At 38.8% G+C, this 12,073-nt stretch overlaps 1 protein-coding gene across 8 annotated transcripts in view; it reads left to right on the top strand.

Moving 5' to 3' along the window:
* The first annotated feature begins 411 nt into the window (after positions 1–411).
* The window catches only part of SFSWAP (splicing factor SWAP), a 40,535-nt gene continuing 28,873 nt past the window's right edge, over positions 412–12,073 (top strand). For 4 of the 8 annotated variants that reach the window (XR_011729677.1, XM_071763037.1, XM_071763036.1 and 1 more), the window contains exons 1-6: positions 412–819; positions 3,318–3,487; positions 4,025–4,162; positions 7,094–7,179; positions 11,031–11,256; positions 11,691–11,806. Coding sequence is in view for 7 of the 8 variants with exons in the window: in XM_071763037.1 (XP_071619138.1) it covers positions 560–819; positions 3,318–3,487; positions 4,025–4,162; positions 7,094–7,179; positions 11,031–11,256; positions 11,691–11,806 (996 nt within the window). In the remaining variant the exon portion in view is untranslated. Of the gene's footprint in view, positions 3,488–4,024; positions 4,163–7,093; positions 7,180–11,030; positions 11,257–11,690; positions 11,807–12,073 lie in introns of all 8 variants that reach the window. The other 4 variants (XM_071763042.1, XM_071763040.1, XM_071763041.1 and 1 more) reach the window with 4 other exon arrangements.

Genomic DNA, 12,073 nt, shown 5'->3' with positions numbered 1-12,073 from the left:
AGGACAGACACCCGGCTCCCTGCCTTGCCCTGCCCAGAGCCCCCGCCACATTCCGCCTTCTCTTTTGAAACTTTCTGTAGCCATATCAACCGCGATGTTTCACAAAAGGGTCCAACCCCAGACTGGGGATGCTGAGGGGACCCCGCAGTCGCCCTCCGATAGCTCCCAGCGCCTCAGAGGAGCCGCTCCCCCTCACACCCTTTGTTCCGCACTTTCGTCCCGCACGCCAAGTCCCGCTCCGCGCCTGGAAATCAGCCGTAGTCACCCTAAGAACGCGCTGTCCCGACGGTAGCGCGGAGTCCTCCGCGTTCCACCCCCTTTTCCTGCGATTTCACACTCGGGCTGCAAAACACCCATGGCGAATCTGCCCTCAGGCCGAAGCCAGCCTAGGTTCTGCTCTCTCAGAGGAAGCGGAAGCGTCGCCATTTTGTTTCGGGTGATGGCGACTGAGGTGTTCTGGAGCTGGGGAGTTTAGTGCGGGCCCGACCTACTGGGCGACTCGCTTCTCGGACAGTCGTTGTTCCTGCGAGTTTCCTCCTCCTTGCTGCCTCCGCTGGTGATGTACGGAGGGGTCGGAGGCTCTCGACGGAGTGCAGAAGAAGCAGGCCAGCCGCCCCTAATGTTGTTGTCAGGCGGGGGAGCGGTCCCCGGGCCCCCCGGAGGAGGTGGAGGAGGAGGTGGAGGTGGGAATAGCCGTGTGGAGCTGCTGGTGTTCGGCTATGCCTGCAAGCTGTTTCGAGATGATGAGAAGGCTCAGTACCAGGAGCAGGGGCGACACCTTATTCCTTGGATGGGAGACCCCAAGATCATGATCGATAGGTCGGTGTAACACAACCCCCAGACTCTGCTCCGAGATCTCCTGTTATAGCCTCTTTCTGTTCCCCCCTCCCCTCCCTTTATGCTGTGGGCGACTGAGCGCGGGGAATGAGCAAAGGGCTCGCTCTGGCAGACGTGTGGGGATCTTCCTGGCAGAGATGGCTTCACTGGCTCCTCCTGGTAGAGAGTGCTTTGAGTGCTGCTTTTGTAAGGCTGCTGGGCCATCCCTCTGGCAGCGGGAACTCGAGGTTTCCCGCTCTGGCAGTGCTGGGAGGTTCCCCTCCTTTTGACAGTGTGCGTGGAGTCTTTCCTGCTTCATTTCTTAGGGTAGGATTTACAGGGAGCGTGGGTATAATCTGTTCCTTTTCAGTGCAAACCACAAATGTCATGTTTTCTCACTTGGTAACGAAGGGAGCCTGATTTCCTGGGCATATTTCTTAGGCACTTTATGCATTCTCTTAAGTGAGAAGGATGCATTGTGGGGAGTGGAAAAGGATCCACGTTAGGGGAAATGGGGTTTTCTTGTTTCTCCTGCATAATCCAGCTACAGGCTGTTTGTTGAGATACCCCAAAAGTAAATCTTGGCCTAATTACATTTTCTTTTTACCGTGATGGAGTGCATTAGGCAGAATGGCTTTGGTTTTGAGTTCTTGCTTTTCAAATTTTATGTTAGAGGTGGCATTTGGTTGTTTTGCAGTAGATGCAGGTTCATGGCCTGAGAGAGGAATGGAATCTGCTTTGATTTTGCTGCTGGTCTCCAAAGTTGCTTCAGCAGTGCAGTGTGTGATTTAGAAATAAACTTATTCAGAATGACTTTTCTGAATATTTTCCTGGAGAGAGGGAAAGTGGGAGGTAAAGTTTGGTATGTTTGAGTGGTGCACTGAAAGTGTAATTGTAGAGTTGTGGCTGATCATAAAAACCTTAGTGGGAATGATGGGAGGATTTTTGGTTGAAAAGGATCATGTGACATACTCTAGGTAGTTGTTCCCTCAATTTCATCATTGTTTTGATGCTATAGGTATTTTTTCTTGGTTTGATGTAGCAGCTGCATTTGCCTTCCAAAAACAAGCAGTAAGGGGAAGTCTTTACATTTTTTTCCATATGACTGGAGAAAAAAGCGATACCCTTGCACTGTTTTGGGTTTTGTGCTGTTAATGCATTTTATGATTAAACTTGGTTAAATTGGAATAAACATACATGAAAGAACAACCCTAACTCTTTCTAGCTGTGTTTAATTTCTGAATTAAATGAGGACAGAAGTGTTAGGATGCACACTTCTAATCCAGCTCACTTCAGTGACAGAGGTCACTAGTGGGAAGAAGCTGGTTCTGTGGTCTCGTGGAACAATAACCCAGTTCACATTTATTACAGAAATTGTTGGGAACAAACACTAAGTATGTGGATATAACACCAAAAAAATTCAAATAACATAAATCTGGATGTTAAGGTAGCTTGCAATTACTAATCTTACAAACTCCTTTGGAAGCTTAGATTGTTTTATCTCCAGCAGCAGAAAGTCTTCATTTTCACCACGTTGGGAAAAGCACGTTGCTCTATAAGAAGACGTGGGTTGAAGTTTGCCTGTGGACAGAGCTTGATTAACCAGACCTGACGTGTTTCATTAACTTTTTGCTATTAAGGACATTTCCTTTCTTTGTTTTTGGTCTAGCGAGTTGGCACAAGTCAAGAGTTGTGTGTGGGAAGACACCTCCACGGAGTCGAGTTCACTATCACTTTACTTTTCAATCAGTTTCTCTTGCTGAATGAACGTTACCCCAATGCAGTGCTTTTCCTGCAAATAAAACTGTTTTGCTTAGTGGAGAGGAACTCTGTACCTCATTGATCTCTGCCGTGGTGGTTTTTTTTTGTTGGTTTTTTTTTTACGGTGAAACCTCCTTAAAATTGCATGTATATGTTACTGTTCCTATGTATGTGTGTCTCTCTATCACATAACCCAGAACTTATTTCCTCAGCCAAATGGCTAGGGGCCGAGCCTAGCCATGATTTTACCTCCAATGGACGCAAGTTTCTATGGTGAAGATCTCTGCTGAGAGCTCGGGACTAGCAGAAAGAAGCGAGGAAATTTCGACCGTTTGGTTCTTACGGATAGGTATTTATGTATTCGGGTTTGTGTGAATGTAAGCTATTTGACTTTCCAGAAAAAAAACATAGTTTGCAAGTGACATTGATTGGTTGAAGCACGTACGGTAAGAGCTGTTAAGGAAATGGATCCCACTTAAACTATTAAAAGGATACCTTTGCCTTTAATTGTAATAATTTATTTAGTTTCTCAGAGAGGAATTTAGACTATTAAACAAATTTTCCATACTCGGTGACAAATGATTAGCAAAAGTAAACGTAAACTTCTAAAAGGAAGTATGCTTTAACCTATAAGTACTTTGTTGTTTTTTTTTTTTTCATTTTTAATGGGTAAGTATTTAAGTAGTCACCTAAACCCAAGCCCTAAGTTTTTTGCATTGACCAACTGTTTCATCCTGCAGGTACGATGGGCGTGGTCACCTGCATGACCTTTCTGAATATGATGCTGAATATTCCACATGGAACAGAGATTATCAGTTGTCTGAAGAGGAAGCTAGAATAGAAGCCCTCTGTGATGAAGAGAGGTATTTAGCCTTGCATACGGACTTGCTTGAGGAGGAGGCGAGGCAAGGTATTGCTCAAGGAAACTTCCTGAGTTTAGCTTATGTTTAAATAAATAATTATTTAAGTTAAATTTACTCCTAATTTTATACTCTCTTTTTCTGATGTTATCTTGACAGTACCCAGTGGATTCGAAAAACGGGAGTCTTTGCGTATGTGAGAGGACCTCAGGATAGTTTAAATATAGAGCCACACAGAAATTGCCCAGATTCTGAGGGCAGGCTGGGATTTGAGACCCCAAAAAACCCCCAGAATAAACACATTCTGCTATTTTAGTGTTGTGTAAATGAAATTCTGTGCTCTGGTATGCATAATTACAGTAGAATGTTTTAACCCACAGCCTTTATCTCTTCAGGAGGAAATAAATGGCCAGCATATGTGCATTCTGTGCTTTTCTATTCAATTTTTTAATGACAGTTAAAATGATTAGGTGAAAACTTCTCATTTAAAAGCTAAAGTAAGAAATATTACTTTCATTTTTTCTTTTTTCTTAACAAATTAGCTTTTAAATATGTTCTAATGGTTGGTAATTGCATTTTTCTTCAAGAGGAGGAATATAAAAGACTGAGTGAAGCTTTGGCAGAGGATGGTACCTATAATGCAGTGGGATTCCGTTATGGCAGTGACTATTATGACCCTTCAGAACCCACTGAGGAGGAGGAGCATCAGCCTGCAAAACAAAGAGGTAAGGGGTAAAAACAGCAAGGGTTAATTGAGGGGAAGAACATAGCACCTCTTTGTCTCTCACTTGCAGCTGAAGGTTGCAAATGTATGTTTCATTAAAATGGAGGTAAAAAATCTCAGAGCATTTTAGTGAAGTCTTTAAGGACCTGTTGCTGAGTATTTGCCAACTTTGCTCTTGATGAACTGTATTTTTCTGCTATAGTGCAGGCAATACTGAAGTGCTACAAACACAGAATTGTAATTAACAAGAATATATTTTTTTGAAGTTTAGATCTTGTCATATCAATAATTATGGATGAGCCTGTTTTCAACAGAGTGTGTTGCTCTCTGTGATCTTAAAAAAATGCAGAATTCAAGTTCTCATGTTCCCATCTATAATTATGATAACTTTTCAATTTTAACTTGGAAGGCTTAAGGAAGTTTTCAGATGTTACTGAACTGTGCCTTAGTAAAGTTAATATTGTTTAATGAACAATTGGGTTGTCTAACTGGATATTGCTGTGTTATCATGGTATGAGATGTGATTTTGCTTTACCAGAGTGTGTTCTACAGTGCAGGATTATTTTAGGTGCTAACACACATTTGTTGGTTTTGCTGCTGTGTGAGAGGTGATGTCAGTGTTCATGCAGCTTGCATTGTACCAGGGATTTCTTCTGTATTCTTCAGCACTGATGCTGAATTGCATTGTCTTTTCTGGGGTTTAATTTCTTTGTTTTATTTGTCTGGTAGATTCCATAATCAAATAATTTCTAGTTCTCTTTGCATACAGTTTTTGAGTGTTTCTTGTCATAGGGGTGTTTTTCATGTATGGGGAGAAGCCAACTTAAAAATCGGGGATGATAGAGAACATACTTGTAGTTTGGCTCCCCCATCTTTCTTTGCTGCATCGAGATTAAAAATTGAATGTCCCGTCTTCAGTGGTCACTAAAAGGCAATCTGCTGAACCTTACAGTGTCTGTACTGGAAGGAGCCCTTTGCAAAACTGAACATGTGCCATAATGTTACACAATCTACCTTTTATCAGGTGTATGAGTAAATAAAAATTGCAGTTTCATTTGGTAAGAGCTGTTGAGAGTTCAAGCTCTGTCTGGGTTACTCTGCATTGTTCTCCTTCCTAGAATGATGAGCTGTCTAGAATAATGTAGTTCAGCTTTATTAAGTAATTTTTAGGAATAATGCTGAAATACAATGACTTGGGTTTTGGCAAAGAAATACTTAACTAATCAGTCTTCTGACAAGTTACTGTTTAGTTAATTATTACTTGATGCATCATGGAAGTTTCACCCTAAGCTATTACAAAATCTTGCAGTGTAATTGTGAGAATTCTCTGAGCTGCTGCTGAGAAGTAGAGATCCTTAGAGGATCACTGGAACATTATTTCAGTTGTGAGCTTTCTTACTGAACTCTGGTCTAGAAAACTTGTAGTAGTGTTGGATAACAAAAGGTGCATTTTCTCATAATACTTGGTAGTACTTGGGGAAAAAGGACTTGTGGCAGTAGTGAGATAGAAAAATTGGTATTACCTTTTGCTGTACTCTACATATGTTTAATAGATTGCTATATGGTAACAGTTTCCAATAATACAGGACTATAAACTCAACATTCATTTTTTATAAATCATAGTAGAGTGAAATCCAATATTTGAAGATGAAGATAACAGTAATGTGAATTGCAGGCTTTAGTTTTGTGAACACTTAGTGTTGCCTGGAGCTGCTGCCAGAACCAGTCCTATTCTGCTTTGTCTGCTGCTTTTTCCTCCTTTCCTTGACGCTGTAATTTCTGTGTGCCTTGTGGAGTTTAAACTGTTTGAATTCATTTAAAGAAACATAACAAAACAAAACAAAACTACCAGACAGTAACAAAAACATGGACTCCAGTTTCTTGCATGGATAAAAGCTTGCGTGCAGTAGTTGCTATGACATCTCATGCATGATTAGGCTATTCTGCTGTCTGTGTCCATAGTTTCCATAGTTAGATTTTCATGCAATTTGTGCTGTCTATTTTCTTAGGGTAAAAATAGAATCCATTTTCTCTTTAAGCTAATAGAACAGTAGTAAAAGTTACTTTAAAAAGTAAACTTCCCCCTTCAATTATTAAAAAATTTGTAAAGCAAAATGTCTTCAGAGGAACATTTCTGATATACCAAGTAACAGAATCTAATACAGATTTGCCTTTGTAAGAGAATAACTTCTAGATGAGTAGTTCACAGGATAATTTGGTTAAAGTTTTGGATGTGTTAAACTTGATATAAAAGGAACTATACAAACTTCAGGCTGAACTCGTAGATAGTTTGCAACATTTTTTCTTTACTCAATTATTAAGGCAACTACTGTTTTCCCTCTGTAGGTGATGAAAGTGGATTTTATCCTGTATATATTTCATTAGGGTTGGGAAACTGATGAAAGTGCTTAGGTTTGTTTGCACAGGTGGAAGTGGTTGATTAGAAGGGAACTGAATTCAGATAAAACCCATACATTTGGTCTGTCAGCTTTAGAGATACTGGATACCTATAGTATTTTAATCACTGGTAGCAAAGGATTCACCTAGTGCATTGAAACTGGTTCTCCTAAATTTTCAATGGGTTTTATTGTGCAAACAAAAAGTAATATTAATGAAAATGAATATTTTTCTTTTGGCACTTGCTTGTTTTCAGCCCTGTAGTCAGGGCCGAAGTGTTAGGGCTTTATTCTTTTGTAATTTCTCTAGTAAGTCATAATTTATGTAATCTTAAAATAAACTATGCATAACACCTGGGAGAGGAGCCATATTTAAAAATCCTCAGTGCAAATGATGGTTATAATTTCCTTTGAGAAATTTTTTGAATGCACATGCTTTTAGATACACTTGGGTTTCATAATTTAAATTTTTTATTAACATTTTAGTACTTCGACATATTCTGTCCTATAGCATTTTATTCTGTCATTTCTTGTAGAGACATCTCAGACAGAAAATGTAGAGGAAAATGAAGAACCTTTTGTTGCCCCTCCAGGACTGAACGTACCTTCTGATGTGGAGCTGGTATGTGTGTGCATTTAATGCAACCTACATTTCTGTCCATTTCCAAGGAGTTTGTCATGGTTTGCAGATTTAATTTTTTTCCCTTAACTTCAGTGTGGTACTTTTTAAATCATTCGAATATAATAGCTTGATTTTAAATGTTCTTTTTTGAATTCTATCAACTCTCTTGAATCTTCTTCACACTGAAATTATTGCAGCACTTATAATAAGTGCACTTAGCATCACTTGTGATATTTTAGATAAAGCAGGAAAAAGTCAGTTGCTCTTGCAGTGGGTACTTACTGGATGTAAAGGTAGAAATTCCAAATGTAAGGGACCTTTAAAGCAAAAGATTACTTCTGATGAAGTTTTTTTCCTGGATTCTTTTTGAGTTTCAATTGGTGTAGGGTAGGAAGTGATCAAATATAAAGGCAGTGTTTAAGACTAGCCCACTCAAGGACAAATGCAGGAGCTGATTTCTAGGAAATTCTGAAATAACTTGAAAGTATTAGCATATAGAAATTCTTTTTTTCCACAAAATTTGCTACGTAGTACACTCTAAACTACATTGCAGCTTGTGTGTTTTTCCTGAAGGGAGCTGAACCTTCACCTGATGAAGTAAAGTTGTAACTATGAGAATTTGAGTTTCATTTAAGGTACTGGGTAGTCAGATAGTACTATTTCTCCTATACCATGGTCATGAAAATGTTAATGTATATTTGGACTGCCTTTTCAACTTAAGAGCCTAGGCCAGGAATGACTCAAAGTACTCTCTTAGTAATAGTGAACACAGATATTTGTGTAAGGATGTTTTTCTACTTCATTAGTTTTTAACTGAAAATTTTTATCCTGTTTTTTTTTTTTTTTTTTAATGTAAGAGCTATTTAACAAATCTAATGTGCAACTTTGCTTCTAGTTTTACTTGTGCTTTTCTTTACAATACTATAATACATTTCATTAGTGAAATGCTTGCAAACTTGCTTCTGAGTTCAGGAAAGGTTTTAATATATTATTGCCTTTGAATTATGAGTTATATTTCAATCTCAAAATAAGGACATCAAGTTCTCAGTGAGAAGCTGCTTATTAGCATATGGATGCTGTTTCCAGAAAGTAACTGCTGGTGAAAGAATGTTTGCTGTTCTAGATAGCTGCTTTGCTTGAATTTTGTTCTGAAACTTGAGAAATATTTTACATGGAAGTTACAGAATGCAGTGTGGGGCTTATTGAAGTAATTTCTCAGTCAGCTATTGAATTGTAGTATATTCAAATGAATAGAAAGCACATGTTGGCATATTTGCTTTTGATTTTCAGAAAAACAACCCATAATGTCTAGACAGCAGCTCTGAAAGCAATATTTACTTGGCCTTTGATTGTGAATTGGTAAATGTTTGTTTTAAGTCTTGAGAAGTTGTTGTTGTTGCTGTTCTTATCAGGTCATTTGGTCTCACCATTGAATATACTGTGTATTTTTAAATTTAATTCCTGTGAAGGACAGAAACCTGGAAAATTACAGGTGGGGGTTTTACAGGCATGTTTATAAAATACTTGTCACTTACAAAAAAAAACAAAAAACAAACCCCACAAACAAAAAAAAGGAAATCCATCAAATTTATATCAAATTCCATTGCCCTAATGTCAGTCCACAAGTGACTGGGAAAGGTGCACAGACACAGACTGATTTGTGGAAATGACAGAGTGGTGTCTTAGGTCTCTCCTGAGTTTACTGCTGGTTAACATCCAAGGCCCCTGGCTCTTGTTGATGGTCACAGCAGGGGGACAACACAAATTTTGAGTCATTTGTGAGAGAAAACTGTAGTGCTTAGGAGTAAGATACAATTTAAGAGTCATCTTGCTAACTTGGAGACTGTGTTCATGACCTGCAAGGAGCAGTTCAATAAAGACAGATATAAAATAGTTCCTTTAATGCAGAGTAATCCAAGATGTAAATGTCACATGAGGAGCAGGCAGGCAGCAGTGCTGCAGGAGACACTCAAGGGCTGTAGGGAGCTACTGAATGCAGAGCCTACAGCAACTTGAGCTGCAGCAGTCGTCTCATACTGCGATGTAGAAGAGTTGTGTGGAGGATGCAGGAGGTCTGAGGCAGAATAAGATTTTAAATTATTGTCTGTGCTGATCGGAGGGTAGTTACTTAGCTTGCAGTAAGAGAGACTGACTCATGAAAGGCTTTTAATTACAGTCTTAATTAATGGTTGGAGCAGAGTATATATGACTAGATGTAGTGATGACGTAGTTGGGGTATTTTTTATAATGGTTTTTGCTCTGGCAAGTACTCTTAAATTCAGAAGCTTTAACAGTTCTCAGTTTAGAAGTTTAGTATTTTTATTGGATGTAATAGCAAACTAAAATATGTTGATGATGCCCATGTCTTTGTGTGTCATTTAATATTTTTCAGATTGTGTTTTGTTGATTAGAGGTGTTAATAATCTAGATTAGTAACCTAGAATTCAATTAAAAGCAGATCAATATTTGTAGTGCCTGTTTTCCAGAGCTTATAGTGGTACCAGTTTCAAATTCAAGACCAGATAGTAATTTCTGCTGCCTTGCTGATTTTCAGTTTTCTTTATGAATCTCTTGGCCCTGAGTGTATTTTGTATTTCTGTACAAGAACGGCAGAAATAGAGAGACTTGATGTATGATTAAATAGTGAAACTGGCTATGCACAAAATGTTACCAGTGTGTTGAGAGCTTCCTGGCCTCTAATTAAATTTGCCTTTGGTAATGTTTGAGAGGGGCAAGTAAAACTTGAAAAAACTAATTATTTTCCATACTGAACATGTTGTTCTACTAAAGGATCCAGTCAGCTGAAAATAATTTCTAAGAATGCGCTGTGTGACCACATTCAGACTTTTTTTCCTGAAAAGAGCACCAATGTTTCATGTGCTTCCAGACTTCTGAAAAAGATTACCTGAGGTTTGCAGCATATTTTCATATCTGGAATAATCAAAATGCAAAGCTAAAATGAATCATTAATGTGACACTTCAGTCTTTATAGGCACAGAGTATGTGTTTCCACGGTTTATTGAGCTCAAGACAAAACAGAGCTATCTGGGTATGAAAATAAAGAGAGTGAATGGTGGAGTTCATTCATTATTTCACTACATTCTTGTTCTTTTCACTGCTTGGGTTTGGTATTGTAGTTCTCCTTACACTGGATTTTGGGAGTGGAAGTGCATGGATGCTGCTTAACTTCATTATTTTTCCTTTTTGTTTTGTTGCTGAAGTGTTCAGTGACTTTATGGGAATGTGACAGCACACAGGAATTGCAATTTTAATTTTGTTATTAAGATACTACGTGTTCCTTCCAAACAAATTAATAGTAACCAGCTTTTCTACTTGGGACCAGTATTTCCACATTCAGTAAAAATAGAGAACAGCTTTTGGGAGAAGGTCATGCATGTTGGGTCTTCAAAGCACCTTGAGATATTGTAAGGTGGGGCCACTTGAAGTTGGCACTGCGGGGTCAAGAAGCAGCTCTGTCTTCTGTCTTGTGCCAGCACGAGAGTCTCCCTGGCTATGGAATGTATCTGGCTTAAGAAAAATTTTTTTGCTACATCAAACTCTACCAGGGTTTGTGCCCCTCTTCAGTTTGGTGTGCAATGGCAAAAATATTTGTTTGTATAGGAGAGGATCTTGCAAAAAAAGAATGAATGAGCAACCAGGGAAAACTGGAACCGTTTGTGGTTTTTGAACTGATGTGCTTTCACTGCTTGAAAGTGATTATGGAACTGACTTGCTAGAGAAACCTGAGGAGAGGGACAGGGAGCTGCTGCTCTTTCTAGTTCCCTCTGGAGCTTTATTGTACTTCACAAGCTGCTTATGAAAATATAAAATGTATTGCTTTACTCCCACAGCCACCGACTGCAAAAATGCACGCGATCATCGAGCGAACTGCAAACTTTGTCTGCAAGCAGGGAGCACAGTTTGAGATCATGCTAAAAGCCAAGCAAGCACGCAACTCCCAGTTTGACTTCTTGAGGTTTGATCACTACCTCAACCCCTACTACAAATTCATTCAGAAGGCTATGAAGGAGGGACGATACGCTGCTCCTTCCGAAAATAAAGCGGACGAGAAAAAACGTGAGTTGTTCCCTGTCAAATGGATGCCTAAAGGATGTGTGGCACTGAAATAGCCACTGGTCTTTTTTTAGTAAAATAGCCACATCTATTTGGTGTTTTGCAATGGCAGTGCTGTTATCCTGCTTCTGAGATGAATGTGATGGCGCAAAATTTTGCTTAAATTGGGGGAAATTTGTAAGAGAAAATATTTTGTGAAGCTTTCAGATTAAAAAGCTGCTACAATCTTCAAGCTTTTAGAAACACTTGTATAGCTCTAGTCCAGTGGAAAGCTGATCTGTGCACTGAGGTTTCAGATTGACTGATGACTAGCAATATCTTCTTGTATTTATATTTTTGTGAATAAGCAGACTTAAAGAACAAAGACTTGTCCTGTAATACCTTTCCCCAATACAAATTCATAGCAAAGCCAAATACAATTCATTCTTTCAATTTAGACTTGAAAGTCAAATCAGAGGAAGAAGATGATGATGACGACGATGATGATGGAAATTATCTGCATCCAAGTCTCTTTGCATCCAAAAAATGCAGTAGACTTGAAGAGCTCATGAAGGTACTTGATCCTATTAAAATTACTGTATACCTTGTAAAACATCTGATTCATGGGCATAAAAAAATCTAATATGCAGGTGTTAAGATTGTTATTAACCAAGGTTTGGTTTTTTTAGGTTATATCTTAGTAACTTAAGTCTGATTTTGATGAAATTACCTTTTCTCTAGCACAAAAGTTGTTATTTTTCCATTTGTAAGGAATTATATTTCTATTTTTACCCTCTGGTATTGAGGGCATCACTCAAGGATTTATCTCAGAACCTGTACT

This window comes from Heliangelus exortis, chromosome 19, assembly GCF_036169615.1.
Source record: "Heliangelus exortis chromosome 19, bHelExo1.hap1, whole genome shotgun sequence".
NCBI lineage: Eukaryota > Metazoa > Chordata > Aves > Apodiformes > Trochilidae > Heliangelus > Heliangelus exortis.
The sequence above is the reverse complement of the archived record's forward strand: the minus strand, read 5'-3'. Positions and strand labels throughout refer to the sequence as shown.